At 32.8% G+C, this 19,313-nt stretch overlaps 2 protein-coding genes and 1 pseudogene across 11 annotated transcripts in view; 1 reads left to right on the top strand and 2 right to left on the bottom strand.

The window, feature by feature from the left end:
• LOC134540838 (protein takeout-like) overlaps nucleotides 1–1,839 on the top strand; it is a 29,259-nt gene extending 27,420 nt beyond the window's left edge. The window contains exon 6 of the mRNA XM_063383820.1: nucleotides 1,504–1,839. Within this exon, the coding sequence (XP_063239890.1) occupies nucleotides 1,504–1,520 (17 nt within the window). The 3' untranslated portion in view covers nucleotides 1,521–1,839. The remainder of the gene's footprint in view (nucleotides 1–1,503) is intronic.
• Nucleotides 1,840–3,233: 1,394 nt separating this feature from the next.
• Nucleotides 3,234–3,887, bottom strand: LOC134540969 (cytochrome c oxidase subunit 3-like; annotated as a pseudogene).
• A 1,991-nt stretch (nucleotides 3,888–5,878) lies between these two features.
• The window catches only part of LOC134540837 (allatostatins), a 510,609-nt gene continuing 497,174 nt past the window's right edge, over nucleotides 5,879–19,313 (bottom strand). For 6 of the 10 annotated variants that reach the window (XM_063383806.1, XM_063383813.1, XM_063383814.1 and 3 more), the window contains one exon: nucleotides 5,879–7,313. In XM_063383806.1, the coding sequence (XP_063239876.1) occupies nucleotides 6,286–7,313 (1,028 nt within the window). In that variant the 3' untranslated portion in view covers nucleotides 5,879–6,285. The remainder of the gene's footprint in view (nucleotides 7,314–19,313) is intronic. The other 4 variants (XM_063383816.1, XM_063383812.1, XM_063383818.1 and 1 more) reach the window with 1 other exon arrangement.

Raw genomic sequence — 19,313 nt, 5'->3', positions numbered from 1 at the left:
TATCTGATATTACACGATTTGGTCGGCCACCGAATAAAAGAGTCGGTTCAGGTATTCCACTATCCACGAAAGTTCTTAAATTCACTGAATACATCTAGTAGTCCTTGCGCTACATGTGGACGCCAAAAATGCTCGACCATATCTAAATTGAACTCGCAAAGGTTGTCCCAGCATTTTTTAGGTACAAGACTGAAACCGGAAGATGAATTACCTCGGTTTTACCCATGGCCGTCGCAAGGAAATTTATTTTTGGGGGAAGGGGGGGGGGGGTGGGGAGGACTGCAATTGATTTAGTTGTTGAGGAATATCGATCCCATGGGAAAATTTGGGGTTTGAAGGTGAAAAATGGTGGTTTTTAGGCATTTTTCTTTCCTAAATATTTGGAAGCAATATATAATTCATTTTTTATACAAAATATTTTCAGAGAACAAATTTCTAAAAACACATTGCTCACATTACCACGATTGGACTAAATGCACCATGCGCAGCATATGGGTTATATCACAGAAATCATATTAATAATATAACTACGAAACTAAAAAAATTATTGGAGGGGACGATTATTGGTATTGGGGGGGGGGGGGGGGGAGGGACTTGTCCCCCCCCCCCCCCGGTTGCGACGCCCATGGTTTACCGTAGCGAAGCTGGACTCGACATTGCTACCTATTTTATACCCTGACTTTGAGGAAAGCCAGGATACATTTCTAGGCCCCACAGGGTCGGAACCGTGCGGCAATTGCATCTTCACACGGTGGACTGTAGTTAGTTGTAAATGTTGTATAAGATATAAGAGTGGATAACCTCATGTGGGGCTTTGGAACGCGGTGAGTTTCAACGTACATTTTTGAAGTCGATGCAGACCTTTCTCCTGAGACTCGTCATAGACAAACGGTAACACGTATTAAATCATTGATTGCACCGTTGTACTAACTATACCTAAGTCGGTAATAAATTAGATCAGAGCCAACTTCTTAAATTCCAGGGTGAATTTCCAATTAATAATTTTTCTGAACAAACAAGATTAAAATTGACCGGATCTATAATCACTGACCCATTGGGGGTTTATCATAAAATACTTTAGGCAGTTGCTGCGATATAATTACCCTATAATGAGTGCGTATGTATTCTTATTATTCCCACTGATGCTACCATGTCCCATTGTAATATAACTTCGACGTATGAACATATCCCAAACTTTTAATTAACTGATAGTCATACACTCTGGTCACATATTTTAATAGACAGTTATGAAAAAACCTAGGAGTACTTTTGAACTATTACAACACCTAGCCTAGCTGATGCCACTCTATAAATGAGTTACATAACAGTTCGATATGGTTAGCTGCCATGTGTGATTTCACAACTGTAAAGTTATAAATCTAGATCTCGCTTAAGTGGTTCAGTAGGAAGATAATTTAATTAGATACTGATTAACAGCAGATGTGTTTTTCAAACAGATCAATCGCACATGTTACAATTCATTCTATGTCTTACCCACTTCAGGATGGGAGGACCCGTGACAACTTCCAAAACAGCTGAATCATGAAACTGCTGTCCATACAGTTCAGCCTGGAGAAGAAAGGACGCCGCCAATAAAGGTAACTCACCAATTTTTTTTTTTTTTTTTTTTTTGCTACAATTCACCTGAGAGGAAGGCGTGCGTGAGTTTTGGTCGATGCCATTCTGGCTCGGAGAATTTTGTATAAACAAAGCCACACAAGAAGGATTAAAAGCAACACCCTGATTTCGGGAATACATGCTGGCTTTGACAGTTGTCTTCAATGAAGCACGCGAAATAATAGTTAAGGATCGGTGAAAACAAACATAGTTGGAAAAAAAAAAAAGGGCCTCATGGACGGGACTGAAGGTAAAAAAAAGTGCAGGGAACCCAATCGAGACTTTACAGTTCACAGGGGGATCTGAAAAGTAGACATAGAAGTTTGAAATTTGCCCCACAGGCTTTATTATTTATATGTTCAGGTGTTATTATTCACTCATTTAAGGATTGTCAGGATATTCGTTATATGGGTAATTTATTTAATCAAATGCCTATAACTTCTTTATGTGGTTTTCCTTCTAGATATATATTCTGTTGATTATAGATTACAATTTTTTCTATTTCTAATGGTTTTACTGTTTGTGATAATATTCGTTTAATTTATTATTAAAAAATTAAGGATTATTCTTTTTTTTCTTATAATTCTGTTTCTGATGGTAGTTGATATGTACGTTTTGGTATAGTTACCTTGTTAACAGTTTCTATTTTTGGTGGATGATCCTTATCCTTATTTAATTTTTATACCTTTTATAATGAAAATAATGGTTCTTATTGTTTGTAATTTGAATAGGTTATTTTATTAATAAGTTTAACTTATTTGATTTATGATATGTATGGTTCTTGTTTATTTTTTGGTAGTATATGATGTATTCCTTTTGTTTAAAGGTACATTTGGTTAATTTGAATGTATAGGTAGTCAGGGTTTATATTATTTACTTGGTAGGATTTCTTTATATAATCAGATTATTCAGAATAATATTTTTAATGTATAAAGCTTATAAAGAGTTTAATATGGAATAAATTTTTCTTATAAATATTGTGTTTTGACTTTACAAAGAAAATTTAATATTTTTCTTTAACTACATAAACGGAATTTAACCGTTATAATAATTAGTTAGCAGCTATTATTTGATCTTCATAATTCCTTATTGTGATATACCTCTATTTTGGTTTCAATTAATAAATAAGGATAATTTTATATATTCTTTTAGGTCGAAATTAAATGCATAAATATGCTTCTTATTTGAGATTAATTGCATTAATACAATACTTTTTGATTGCAATTCAAATGTTATAATTAACTATAAACCTATTTTGTTCAATTTAATGCATCTTGGTTTCATTCATGATAAAGTCCTATAATTAGTACTAAAATAAATAATATTGATGTAGTTATGCATTGTTTTATTTCTGATAAAATTATAGTAGGTATTATTGGTAGTAATAATGCGATTTCAATATGAAAAATTATTGCAAATTAAACAAAGTATTCGTGGAGATGATTTGGGATGAAAACCACATTCAAAAGGTGAATTGATTTTTTTGAAATAATAATATTTCAGATTATTATTATAATTTACTCAGGCTTTGTAATTGGAAGTTAATATAATAAGTATATTTAAGTAAATAATTACATCAGTATAAATGTATAATAATCATACTACATCTACAAAAAATGTCAATATCTTACTGCTGCTTCAAAACATACATGGTGTGTTTTTGAAAAATGTAGTTTTAATTGTCGTGTTGATGTTACAAATAAAAATGTTATTCCAATAATTACATGAATACCATGAAATCCGGCTGCTGTAAAGAATGTTGATCCATAAACTGAGTCTCTAATTGTGAATGGGGCTTCAATATATTCATATATTTGTAATATTCTAAAATAATTGTGATTATTAAACTTTGATTTATTTCTTTAAAATTGTTGTTGATTAATCTGTGATGAGCTCATGTTACAGTAACTCCTGAAGTTAATTGAACTATAGTGTTTAACAATGGGATTTGTATTGGATTGAAAGGATAAATTCCTATAGGGGGGGGGTCTTATTGTTCCAATTTGTACAGCTGATGATAATCTTCTATGGAAGAATACTTCTGAAATAATAAATAGAATTATTCCTCATCGTAATCCTTTGATTACTATTTTAGTATGTATTCCTTGATATGTTCCTTCTGGAATTGCATCTCGTCATCATTGAATAATTGTTATAAATAAATTTGTTATTTGTTGAAAGAATCTAACTGTTCCTACTAATATTATTATTGTTGATACTGCTCCAACTAGTGGTGAAGGTATTATTTCTACTAAATGATAGGGGTACATATCCTTGAATAATAGCTACTGCTGTTCCTAAAGTTAATAATATTATTTGAATCATTAATATGATTGGTAATATATGAAATCTTGTATTTCCTAGTAAAGTTAAAATTAGATGACCAGCTGATAAGGTCAAATGATATTTCAATACATATTATGAAATGTATTAATACCTGTTGGTACTAAATGTGTAAATATTTTTTGATCACCCAAAGATTATAAATGATAATGTTATTAATAAATGTCTTGGTCTTGTAAAAATAACCCTATAGTATTATTATCTATAATTACATGAAAATTAGTGTTGTGCCTTTATTTTTATTGATAATTTTAAATAGGTAGGTATGATTCTTAATCCAATTAATGTTCAATAATTCTTGTCGATGGGTCGAAAATTGAGAATAGATTTGTTATCATTTTCAGGATTTTTCACTATAATTATTATTATGAATGTTATGATAATGATATACTTATTCATATTATAGGTGCTGTTTGTGGAATTAGAAAATATTAAATTTTAATAATTGTAGTATGACATACTAATGTTATTTGTTAACTATTTTTCTCATCAAAAGTGGTTTAAGTTCCACAAATTTCTTAATTCCGGTTTAATATTATTCTTGCTTGATTTAGCTGTCCAGGTGTTACATCAATTTTAAACCCACAAGATGGTAATATTCATGAATGAATTACATCTATACATGTTACAATTATTCGAATAAAAGTATTTAAAGGTAATACAATTCGAATATCTACATCTAATAAAGGAAAATTATTATTTTCCCACGAGTCAAATTCTGAGTATTCATAAGTTCAATATCATTAATGTCCAATAGCTTTAGTAGTTATTATTGGATTATTAATTTCATCTATTAGTTATAATAATCGTAAAGATGGTGTTGCGATGAAGAATAAAGTTACAGTTCAGAATAATTCAATTATTTGACCTTCTAATATATTTTGATCCGTATTAATATGATAATGTAGTTACAATTATTATAAAATTGTCATGAAAAAAGATTAATTGTGAATTTCTGTCTTGGTCATGTAAATATATTGCACTAATCTACCAATTAGAATTTAATTCTCTATAAGTATGTTCACGTAAGAAATTAGGGAATTTTGTTATAGTAATACTAAGCAACAAAGAAGTGTGAGATCTGTACTTTACACTACAAATAAAGATGTGATTGTATCAATTTTCCTTAAATATTGAAGGGAGATTGTAAAATTATTTTAAGAACAGCACTAACCTTAATAAATAAAAAGTGTCAGTGTAAACAATGGCATAAACTTGTGAGTTTTAATTGTCTTCATCATTAAATTAAAGGAGAGAAGAGTGATTTCGTCAAGGTAAACTATGTTCGAGCACTCTAACAATAGATTTTTAACATCATATAAATAATATATGCTAAAAATTAAAAACAACTTTTATCTTATTTTCTTGAAAAAAAAATAATGTCTGTATCTATAAATTTAAATTGTATATTATAACATATAATTTGTTACTTTCAAAAACCACTATCGTTCGTTTTATATAAAATACATTGATCTAGAATTTAAGATTGTGATAGTTTTTTTTTTTTTATTTTACAAATCTTCACTGAAAAGGTCAGTTATATCAAAAACAATCTATTTACACAGATGCCTCCCATAATAAGTATTAAAATATTGTGTAGGGAAAGTTAGTAATTACATTAATAGTATACCAGTCACTCTTCATTTAAATATTTACGACTTAGACATCAGCAAAATAATTATTGTTGTATTTTGACACAAAATTTCTATTGTGTATGTTAATTTGTGTAAAACCATTATATTTGATCAAAATTTTTTTCATGTGTTACAAAACTTATATTCGTTGATGAGAAATCAATATTATGACAATGTATAAATTCAGATTGTACTTGTCAATAATTATTGACCGCTAAGAATCCATTAATATGGTATAGTAACAATAAACATCACTAATCCCTAAGCTACTAATAACAGAACACTTTCATCAGAAATTTTATAATTTATTCATGTATAACAACATAGCGACGAAAATTATAAAACTTGCGAGAAGGTACATTTGACTAGCATGTTCAACTGACCTGCAGACAGGTAAGAGGCCAAATTAATTGGTACATATTATATTTCTGCTTCTTAGTTTTCAAAAACCTTGAAATAATAATACATCATTTACATTTCTGTAGATAACTCCTTGTGGTTTAATGACAACGAAACGATACTGTTTAGACAAAGTAATTTTGCCTCGAATAACTAAAACGTTACGAGTGAACATTATTTATTTTTTTCTAGGTTTTTAATATTTACACTTATCTGTACAGTCAGTTTGTTACATAGGTGGAGGTTCTCCCTTTTTGTTTCATGGTAGGGATGGGTGGGGAATTAGGAAGATTCATTCGCTTTCCGAACGCTTGCCCAACCCAAAGTCATACATCGGGACCCGTTTCCCGAGCCCGAAGTTGTAGGGTCGCCGCGACAGGCGGGCGTACGACGGCAGCCTGTTATCGTCCTCCAGGTCCCAGTCTTCGCCCCTCTTGCCCAGGGCGAACGGGTACCGGAGACTCCTCTTGGAGATCTTGTGATCCCCCGCTGCTGCTGCTGCTGCTTTGGGCTTCAGATCTTCCTGCTCCTTCTTCACCGCCTCCAGGTCCGCCGTGGAAACCTCCCGCTTGCCCAGGCCGAAGGCGAACCTGTGCTGGGCCCTCTTCCCTTCGTCCAGCCCCGAATCCTCGTCGTCATCGAAGAGGTCCTCCCCGGCCGGACGCTTGCCGAGCCCGAACGCGTACAGCCTCCCGTCGGCCCGTTTCCCCAGGCCGAACGAGTACATGGAGTGAGGTCTCTCGGCCTTCTTCCCCAGGCCGAAGGAGTACAGAGAGTTCTGCCCAGGTTGGGAAGTCCTCTTGCCCAGACCGAAGGAGTACGGCTTGGCGCGCTTTCCCAGACCGAAAGAGTACTGCCGGCCGCGCTTGTCCACGGAGTTTTCCTCATCGTCGCCGTCGTCAGCCTCCTCCGTGTCATCGTCTTCCACGGTCGGGTAGTCCTCGTACTCGTCGGCGGGACGCTTGCCCAGGCCGAAGGAGTACTGTCTCCCACGCTTCCCGAGCCCGAAGGAGTAGGGCCGGCTGCTGCGCTTGCCCAAGCCGAAATTGTAGACCGGGAGACGCTTGTACTCGGACACGTAGCTGTAGGCGCGCTTGCCCAGGCCGAAGTCGTAGAGGCGCTTGTAGAACTCCAGGTCGTTGTTGTCCCCGGCAGGTGTCTCGTCGGCGCGGGGCATCGGTATCGCAGGAGAGCTGTCCTCGCCGGGAGCTGGAGCGTGCTGGGTGGACCCGTGATCCGCTCCGGCTGCGGTCTCTAGGAGGACCAGGAGGGCGACCGCTAGAAGCGGGCACCTGCGTCTACAGCTTCCCTGCATGGCTGCTGCAACAAACACGAGGCAGGGGACCGTTAGAACATGTAAAATAAATAAGATACATTACAACTCACTGAGACAAAAAAAAATCAACCATAGCCTCACTTTAGCGATATAAGGGTCACTGAACCTCCTGATCCTTTTAAAAGCTCCCAAACCTTCTGTAAGATTCTTAATTTAATTTAAAACAAAAAAAGAAAGTTATAAGTTTAGGTACGATACATTGGTTACACATATTTCCCCCCCCCGCCTATATTCAAGATTAAAGAAAATAAATTGTTAAGTATTATAACAATATCTTTATATTACACAATTCCAGTCCGTTGGTTTGGTTAATTGTACATTGGGTAAGTATATAACATTAATTTCTTTACTTAGAAATATAATCGGAATGTTTGTTTCCATTAATTTTAATTCCGAACAAGTGAAATGTCACTGTCTACAGAAGATTCCTAGAAACACTCCCCATTTCCTTTTCCCGCGTAGGCATAGAAAAATATATAGATTTTTTGTCATAACCATAATTTTAAAAATACATGGCAATAAATTTTATATTTCCGAAAATTTTGTTTGCACTAACATTACTTAAAGTAGAAAAAAATCGTTTCATATAAAAATGTATTACTGTATCCCAAAAAGGGGAGGGGGAAATAAGACTCCTATTCAATTGTCCTAGAATGAGTTAAACTTGTGATTTCTTATAAAATGACTTAACTATTACAACATAATTATATTGAATTCTGGATATGAATAATATAGACAGCTATATCAAACAAATAATGTTGCGAAAATTTTTCTATCCATATTCCCAATCCTTAATAATGGTATCCGGGAAGAATTTCAACTAATTGTCATTTTATTAAAAAGTATAACATCACTGCCTTAATCTTTTTGTGAAAGTGTGTTTACTACATTTATGGAAAAAGATCTCAAAGAGTATCAAGTAAAGAAGTTATATATGAACAAATTTGTAAATATTGAAATTGACATCGTAATTCGTAATTCTCGACATATAATGTAAAATTCTGAAAATTGAACTCCTCACAAGTAGGAGGAGGTAAGGAGTACTGGACCAATGTAATCATTGTGCCAGTACCACCCCCCCCCCCCCCTGGGGGCCCGCCATCGTTGTTGACACTGGTTACCAGGGCGCGCCACCGTCGCCGCCATCTTAGTTCAGCCTTTATATACAGGAGCGCGCCACCGTCGCTCCGAAGGCAGGAATTGTATACAAAAAATCCTGGGCGGCGTGGGGATTCGATCCGTGGGACACAACCACGTCGAGGCTTGACCACTAGACCATGGGACCAGTTGACGAGAGTAGAATTAAATAACGAACATATGCCGCCATGTCTTCAAATTTCGAAAAGAAAATACCCGTCATTTATCAATAACGTGATTGAGTGACAAATATACAATCATGTGTATTAATATATTAGTAGGATAGTAAATACTTTCAGTACATTAATGATATGATTTAGGTTACATATATATATAATATCCTCCTCCTGCAGGACGCAGGTGGAATTTGAACTGTGACCTTTCAAATATTGTGTTCAGTTGTGCAATAATGGTACATTTACAGTCTCTCTTGAATTTTTAATAAACTACTGTAGAACACTGTTCCACGTCGTTATATAAATGTGTTGCTTCAAAAACTATGAGGAATGGTAACAATTTCATATCATTTTTCCACTGAAACAATGTTGCACCTTTTACAGAACGTTGGTAGCGTATTAATTAGTCGTTTGACAATGATGTAAACATCGCTTATAATAACAACTTTATGCCTTAACATTAAAATTCTGCATGTTAAAAAATTAATAACACCGTTATACAAAGACACTTTACATTCCATTCACAATGGAATATATAAAATTTAAGTACCTATCTTCTGATTTTTTGAAATAATTTCTAGGTATATATTACAACCGGTCACAGTAAAACTAATAGACTAAATAATATTTATTTTGAAGAAATAATTAGGAAATGGGACACTTACGAAACATGCAGTTATTTTGACTGAATTATTTTATATTCTTCAAAATCCGTCAAGTAGTTTGCTTGAGCTAAACAATTTGAAAAGCTGCCATATTCCACAGCTTTCAAATGCATTTGAACATTTTCGTAAATGAAAAATACTTGTGTGTAATGCTAAAAGAATTGTATTCATTTAAACAGCACCTACAGTTTAATCTGAAGAATATAAGTGTTCAAACTATTTTTCAAGAATTGCTCAACTAAAATATATCATTGGTACAAATATCAGTATTCCGTAAGAAATTAGCAATACATATTAAAATAATTATATTCTCAAATTTAAACCTCCCTTATGATTATGACGACGTAACACAATTAAAACTAATGATCAGATTCACTTAAACCTGTCACAGTACAACAGCTTTAGGTAGCCCTGAAAATAGTTCAGTTAAGGTATAAATAATTCGAAGTCAATACCATGTTTCCGTTTAAAAGTACGGGATAAAGTGTCACATTTCCATTATGCACAGTATGATCACATTTACACACAGAATAAACGTTATTCCTACATAAGTACAATACTGCACGGATAGCTTCGGTAGAGCAGCGGACTAAACGCTTGCCACAAAGGAACACATGATATGAATGTTAACAGTTCTAATCCCTAATATGCTAATATGTTGTAAAGAATTTCTTTTTCTGCAAACTAAATCAATACTGTAAGTACAACACATAATTCACCTGCACCTACTACCCACCTTGAATATGTGATGTTTGGTCGCTCAGTCATGTCAAGTATAAAAAAAAGTGTTAATTTATTTGTTGTACTACGAAACCTTCCTCCAAAAATAAACTATTATAGGTTTATATCCCGAAAACGAACTATTGCATTCCTACAAAAAATTTTTTTCCATATTGTATAACCTATTTGTAAACATCACGTCAGCAGTGAATAATGCATTTCATCAGATTTTAGCATAGTTTTAATTTGACCATATAAAAATTAAACAGTCTACATTTCCGCTTGAATTGAACAACCAACATATGAAAGAGAAAATTAAATTAGAGAGCTGTGAAGAAAACTTAATTTTTATCTCTATTGTGAGAAACAATTTTTTTTATGTTTTGTACGTCAATTTCCGATTATTGAATTACTTCAGCCACACAATATCTAAGAGGTAGAACCACACCTATACCGATGGCTATTTATCTACCCATTAAGTTATTATTGCCAAACTTATACTTGTACTTAACCCAAAATAAATATCAGATTAACAAAAATTACACCCGAAACAGCATGACACAAGCAACATTCCCGTTGTAAGCCAATCAATACGAACTCAGATCTACGAAGGAGAAAGCTATTGCAGTGGTCTGTTTTCTCCAGGGCGATTCAAGAAACCAGCGAACTTAATTTCTGAGAAGAAAAAAACGTAATTATGAATATTATTACTTTCCCTGTTCACATCACAACGGCGCCACCTGCTAGACCAGATGAGTATTATTTTTATTCAATGACTTTACCGACGTGCATTGGATTGTGACGGCTCCAAATGTGCTACCTTCCATCCACGACGGACCTGCACCGAAGGTCTTCATCAACTGAAGACGTTTCAAGTTCATCTGTCCTATGCCCTGTGGGAGCTTAGCCTCCCAAACAACCACATGATATACAGTCACTTGCTGTCCTTCCTAATAAATTTTAACAAATACTACGCAAAATATAAATTATGGATGTACTTTATAGCGTTTAATTTAAGAAGTGTGAAATGAAACTTTATTGTACTTGGCAGAATTAGAATACCACAATTGGATGTAAGTAGTGTCATTACCTTGCTGTCTCTCCGCAGATAAGTGGCAAAATGGACGGCGCGGAACAAAGTACGATACGCGGCACCTTTTTAGTCCCTCGTAATATTAATTCCAAAATAAATTAAATGTTAGTTTTTTGAGTAACTGCTATAACAACTTCTAATATATCCCAGTAAGTTTAATGTACTTATGTACGCGTGAGAAGTTATACTTATTTGGCATCATTAAAAAAATAGATTTTAATTGCATGCAAATAATTAATTACAATAAAACAATAAAAATGGAAAAGTCAACACAATCAATAAAGTTCAGTTAAAATTTAAAAAAATAAAATTTAGAGAATAATAAATATTACAAGATTCATAATTTCAAATATTTATTATTTAGTATTTGAAAAGAAAATAAATAAATTAACAAATTAATTTAAGTTTATTAATTTTTTTAATATTTATTATTTTCTCAATTTAATAGTATTCACTTTACATTCCTATCAAAATGTTTTAATAAGTTCATTTATTTTTATTAATAATTATTACTTTTTCAATTTAATAATAAATATTAAAAATTAAAATTTTCATTTGATTTTCGGTTTTAATTTTTATCAGATGCTTTATTAAATTTATTTCTTTATTTTTTAACTACTAAATAACCAATAATAAATATTTAACATTAATAATATTTAGTATTAAAATATCATTATTTAATATAATTAATTTATATCTATAAACAATACATACGGATAGTTAACCTCAATTATATAGGAGCACTTGGAAAAGTATATAAGCAAATTTTTTACGAATAGTAAATAATATTAATCAAAATATTCAATTTCAATCACTACTGAATAGAAATTTTTTTTGCAAATTTATAATAACTAAAACAGGAATAAAAGAGCATGAAATTACGCAGTGTTATGGTACAAATTACAAACGCATGCACAACCTCACTGTAATGATAGAACACGATATATTCTTGTATTTGATTGCACAGCCCGAAAAACAAATAACAAAAGTACTATATATTTATTTACAGTTGAAATTTAGGATAAACCAGTAACCACTGTTTCCATCGAAACGTGTGGCACAAACTCATTCATACTATGACGTGACAATGTTATATATTTGTTTCATTTAAAAAAAAATTTGTAGCGACTATGTTAATATACCAACATTATTTCACCTCTACCAATGAGCTTCGGTGGCGCAGCGGACTAGGCGCCAGCCCCAGAGAGCACGTTATCACAAAGCTCCGAGTTCAAACCCCAGCTGTTACAAACATGACGGACGACATACATTTTTTTTCCACAACCTAAATTACTACTATAAGTCCAGAACGCATTAATTATGAATTTTACCTACTTTTTATATAATACATACGGATGTTTTATTTTTACCTCAATTGTCCACAATTTGCGTAAAATCTGTAACACACAGTTTGAATTCCACACTTTACGAAGTCATTGTATTGCTCTTTCAACTAATGAAGTAGAAAGTTCTTGACACGTTCGTAACTATTATATATTATTTTTAATCTTTGAAATTTATTATAACAGTTTAGACGTTTTTAAAGGTTAAAACAAGTTTGATCAAATTAATACGTTTAAAGGGTTACATCCTACATCCAAACTAACATACTTTAACTCTTTATAATATTAGTATAGGTGACAAGCAAAAATATGAATATACATAAGTGAAGTTAGTTTACTCGTCTTCAGTTTTTTTAAGTAATATACAAAGTTTGATTGAGCCATAGTGGCGTATGCCGGGCATTAGCTATTTTTTTAAAATTTTATTACGAACTACTTTAATCAACAACGTGAATTTATTTGCATCCATCAATTTTAATTTAAGCGTTATTTTTTTTCTTTTAAAGATGGAGGCAGGTGTTATGAGCACTTAATAAAACAATGCTTTGATACCAAACTACATATTCAAAAAAAGTTTCATATGTAATAAAATCATTATTTATGAAAATATGCCGGATGAAGAAATTTATTTTTATAGCAACTACAGTGTTTTCTGACAAGAAAACAATTTAAATAATGACCAAAAAATTGGTTGTAAGCATCGCATGAGTTTTCTAATGCATATATTTTTCATATGTAGTCACTAAAACGGCATACATGGATGGTTGCTAATAAATACTGTGAACACTTCATTCCTTCATGTGCATAAGTTGGCATCGGATCACGCCTATACTTTTGCTTTTTCTAATAGCAAAAAAAATTATTTCGTAATGTATAAAACGTTTATGAATTTTACGTATAAAATCGACAGAAGTGAATATTAATGCTGATAAGGTGTCATTTCAATTGAACAAGAGATAATATTTGAGAATTGTTATAATGAGTACGCTTCCGTTCATTATGCCTATTTGTTAGATTTAGTTAACTCACGATCACTTATAAACTCTATAAGTCGTTTTGGTATTTCAAATCAGAATGGTCACATATAAAAATAAAAAATTAAGTTAAATAAATTATTGTAGCGTCAGTCGTCTGCTGACAAACACAAACACATTTCCGTAGCATTACCGCTACTTCTAATACTAGCACGTGCTCGTTTTTGAAATCAATTTGAAAGTAAGGAAGTTTTGACTTTTTTTTTGTAATTAGGCATTTATTTAAGGCATAAATATATTAGAAGCAATTTTTACACCAATGTCAAACGACTCATTAATACGCTAAAAATCGTGTCAACATTCCAATCCTCAGCAAAGTATGAACACATGGCGTGATACAGTGTTCTACATTAGTTTTTTTAAAAAATTAAAGAGAGACTAAACGTAAATGTACCAATATTGAACAACTGAACGCTTGAACCAGCGAACACAATAATTTGAAAGCTCACAGTTCGAATTCCACCTACGTCCTGTACGAGGGAAAAAAAAAAAACCTTTTTTTTTTTGCAACCTAAGACAATGCTGTCAGTTAAAAATCAAATTATTAACGTACTGAAACTTTTTACTATCCTACTATGATGATAGTAAATTTGTCAATCACGTCATTAATAAATGAATGTATTTGGGTAAAAGATTAATTTTTATTAGTAAAGTGACAAAGTTGTTAAAATTTACCAAATATTTGTTTCTATATTATTTCAAAATAACGATGCAAATTTTTGCAAAACTCCGTCCGCCCCGGGGAGAAACCCCCTTGCCAACGGCTTCCGCAACGTAGCACGTAAAGAAACGCGCTCCCTTGCGGAAGCCGTCTTCAGGGGATTTTTTGATTCCACCCTTAACCGCTCCTCCCGGTCCGACTGCAGCGACACTCGGAGTTTCCCAGCAACGAACGCTGCGCAACGTTCGTGTGAAAATTCTCCGGCGGCCGGGGATCGAACCCCGGACCTGCGGGTCGCGAGTCGGACACTCTACCCCGGAGCTACCAGGTAGAGCGGCGGTGAGTAGTCACGTGAAGACTGACACCTTGCCCCACTTAACACCGGCGAGGCAACACGTCACGTCTGTTATAACGTCTCTTACTCACGAGTATAAAGACGTGCAGAAGAGAAGAAAGAACTCCACACCATACACACGATCCCTAGGATGTTAACAAACAACCTGCCGATTCTATTTCGTACTGGTAGTTTGGTTTAAAATTGCTAGTAATATAAAATTTTATGATTTCAGGGAAATTACGTTAATCTCACAATTCACTTAGCTAATTTAATTTTAGTATTAAAAATAATGCTATCGATGCACATATATAAAAAATTTCTACTTTCAGAGCTTGTAAATAACAATTTTCAATAAGAAAGAATTCTCGCATTTCCAATTAAACCTGGTTTCTTCATTAATAATATTAAATTTTTTGAAGTAAAAATATATTAACATGGTCTAAAATGAGCTATGTATTAACTATTATTATAAAAATAAGATAAAATGTATTCATACATATTTTCTTCAAGTCCAATATGTATAATCCAGTAAATTTGTCATTAAAAATGTTTTTGCAATGAGGAAGTTTTGAACTACATTAAAATTTACTCTCCGATTTTCAAAACCCTATGCTATACCCTTACTTTTTTATTTTATAAACATTCTTTAAAATGTGTTTTCATAATCTAAACAAAATATATTAACTCAAAGATCGTGAAAAATACCGAACTTGAAACATAAATATTATATGTCATTGATCATACTACTTTTATCAATAACACATATAATTGACTTTAAAATATTTTTCATAAATAATTTTTTTGTAATTAATTCAGTAAAACATAATATAACTGTTTTTCTCCTAGAATACGTAGTTGCTCGTCTAAAAATAAAAACTCCAAAAAATTGTATTTCAGTACTTCTGTAACGAGAAACACCATGTCGCTAACTTAAACTAACCATTTACAGAATTTTACATGTCACTACCAGCTTTATTAACTGTTCAAAACAGTGGACTATTGAAATATGAAGTACACTACTTAAAATATCGCAATACTGTTGATCAGTCATAAAATAGAATGAGAGGAACTCTAAAACTCAATTTTCAGAATTTTATATGAGATATATATATATATATATATATATATTTTTTAAGAGCACCAACTTTAGAAAACATTTACACAATGATTTTCAAACATTAATATATATAAAAAAAAAATATTTAAAGGCATTCAATGTTGCAGATATATAACTTCTTTACTTCATACTCTTTAAAATATCTTTCCATAAAGGTTGTATACACATTTTTTTCAAAATTATTTGAAGGCATATTATTCTTTTTAAATGACAATTGCGCAAAATTTCACACGTAACTACCAAAATAAGGATGGAAAAACTTTTCAACACATCGATATATCGGCCTGAAAATATCAAATTATTATATTATAAAATATACATGCATTACAAAATTATTATTTCAGATGTGTTATGTTGAGATCTGGATATATCTAGGACTTACCTAATAAATGTTTAACTCTTTCTACCAAGAGTGTATTATTTTATACCCATTTTTGTTATACAATAATACCTTCTACATATGTTTCGATAGTTTTTTCTTCAACTTTGATGTAAAATGTATGGATGTTAAGCGAAGCCAACAAAATTTTTATAAATTATAAAGTTTATGACATATAATTTTTAAAAATGTTTTATTAATTGGAACAAAAATATTTTGTACATTCAAATTCGATATTATCGATATCACCGACATTTTACTTATTTTGAGGCTCAAGTGAGCAAAATATATACAAATGTATAAAAAAACATGCAAACATAATATATTCTTTATTTATAACATTTACTTAAACAATAACAACTATGGCGTTAAAATGCTGTCATTATAAGTCATATTAGGATTTGTAAAAAAATGAGTTGAAACAGACGGGATTCGATTCCCAATTACGTTCGTTCATCAATCGCGTGCATATATATTACTATGCTGTTAAATACCTCTGTCGTGAATATAGGGAAAAAAAATTGTGAGTAGCCAATGTAAAGTTCTAAAATTATTACGTATTTTTTGTGTGACTTACAGTTTATAAATTGTATTTCAGAAAATTTTTGATATCACTTGTACTACAAGCCTAATATGTTCGCCGTGTTCATATAAGCGAGAATATACAGGTTAATGCTGCGAAACGCAGATGACTTCGGTACTAACACACCCAAGGAATTTCAACTTCGAGCAGTTAACAACATCGTAATTGTTGCAACCAAACCATTATAAATAGCCACAACTACAGACAACCTCGAAAAAAAACGTTAAATATAAATGACCAAAATACTCTGATCACATAAGCACTAACGGCGTAGGATCAGGCCCTGCCGCTAGAATGCACTGACGACTTTCCTTTGTTGTCATACTACAATATTTGGTTATACCTACCTACTTGAAGCAATAAAAAAATACTTAGTAAACTTATTCAAAACAATAATTTGATGAAATAAAATAATAGAGATAAATTTGAATTAGTAATAAAAATAAGTGTTCTGTATATATAATCTAATTTATTAAAAAAATTTTGTAATATCATGTAAAATCAAATAAATTATACATACGGGAACAAACTCTCTTGTATAAATACAATTTATATAACTAATATTCACAATAAATAAATGTTTTTAATCATATGGAACAGTATTCAATATCAATTACTAAAGCATAACCTTAAAAGCTCTGATATCATTTTTATTTGTAGGTATCATTATTCTTCATCCTGTGAAAATGTCGTTGCATGGATCGCCCGCACCGTTAAAATTCACTCTCATCATCTTTTCATAACGCGCCTTAAGAAGTATAACTACAAAAAATTATTTTTTTCTCAATTTCATCAAAAATACACGTAAAGACATATATGTGACGTAACGTTTGGATTTATGTCGCACGCGACTCCTCTACCCAAACAACACTGCGGTCAGTCATTTAGTTCACCTTTGTATGCGCGGTCCGAAAGACATGGAGCTGTTACTAACCTTGACAGCCTCTTTTACGTTCTTTACGACGTGTCGCGGGAAAGTAACCATTACGCCTTACGGCTTCGTTAAGTATTCCTCGCGCCTCAATTTCCCCTTATTAAGACGCCGGGGAGTTCCCCTCTCGCTGACGAATCCATAAAAACTTACGTCCTTGCGTCCATGCGAGAAGCTGCCTGATGGGGTTTTATCTGCAACCAATCAAGAGTTTTACGGGGCGAAAAGGGCGATACATCGAGCTGGATCTTGGATCGTAAGGGTTGGCTGCGGAAACTGGGGGAAAGGATCTTCAAGCATCGCTCGCTTCGAGAAAATTGTGGGCGGCCTACGTCACTTGGGTTCTCGAAACTTGTTCAAGTTGTAACGAATCTGTCCACAACAACAACAACACTTTGACGAGAATCTACGGTACGACGTGCCAAATATCAGCCTACTCGCACATGCACCTATGTCTTACGGAGCGAATATTCATTCATATGCAAATTATTTTCCGATTCCTCAACCGTCGTCATTACTATTCATGTTAAATTGATGGATTTCAACCTCTTTTTTTTTTTACGTGACGTCTAATAAATAGATGAACGCCGGCTACACGCACGAAAAAGGATGACCCATTGTCCCGTTACGCTCATTGTACGCTTGCGCCGCATATATCTCTCTTCCACTCGATTGGAACAACCATCGATTTGACTTTTTCGAGGCACTTTAAACTTGAAACACTCCCATTCGTTTCCTACTTTTCCTATCATCGTCCTATCCTTAACAGAATAACACAGATTGGAAGAAGTTAAATAGCAAACATGTATAAAAGTTATAGTTAAAATAATATCTTCGTTAAAGTAATAAACCTATTTGAATTAATGAGTGCAAATAAAAGTAAACTTATCAATTAAATTGTAGATTTCATTTCACTCCCTTGTATCCATACAAAATAGTGATAATTCAATAAAAATTATTCAATTTTATTCATAAAAATATGCAATCATTTCATTAATGTTTTGTTATGACGTTGTCACGTTAAACTATCGTCCGTAAACCAACCTTACAGACAACCAATTTTTTTAAGTGCTTATAGTCACTGAATATGTTTTATGTGTAGCATAAAGACATACTTATTTTTTATTATACAGTTGTGATGCTTACAGAAAATATTAATTAATTTTACCTGACATTTCAAAATTCTCAAAATTTGTATGATCTTGACAGCCAAGAAACATGAAATGAGTTTTTGTGATAGAAATGCAAACCATTTCTTGAAGTAGCCAGTGGCATTGCAGTTAATCATAAAAAGTTTCAGTTCTGCAATAAATTAAATTCTCGTTATTTGTACAACCCAAAAAGGTTAAAAATGTAACTTTGGCAGCTAATTATGCAAAAAGTATGCAACTATATATATTTTTCATTTCGTGAAAGTTTAACGATTGAAAATGTCTAAAAGTTGATCAGTGATGAATATAAATCTAAAATCATGACCTGGAACGGGTCATACGCCCTTAACTAAAAAAAAAATCACATTGATATAAAAAAATAATTAATACATAACAAAACTATATACGGTCTACATGGAAGGAATGCAGGACTGGCATTCACAAGAGCCGGCTTGCCCTGCCCGAGGGGTGATGAGGGGTATAAACTGGCGAGGGGGGGGGGGGGACCCCACAGACCATGGCATCGTCCGCCACATTCCCTAATTCCGAAAATCCGGGTTCGACTCCGCCAGGAATCGAACTTGGGTTGCGGGAGTTGTGAATGTTCTCACCTACGCTCCTATTACTGTTGTAAATATTAATATCAATTAACTCTAA

Source organism: Bacillus rossius, chromosome 17 (assembly GCF_032445375.1).
Source record: "Bacillus rossius redtenbacheri isolate Brsri chromosome 17, Brsri_v3, whole genome shotgun sequence".
Classification (NCBI taxonomy): Eukaryota; Metazoa; Arthropoda; class Insecta; order Phasmatodea; family Bacillidae; genus Bacillus; species Bacillus rossius.
Note: the sequence above shows the minus strand (reverse complement) of the source record. Positions and strands in the feature narration are given on the sequence as shown.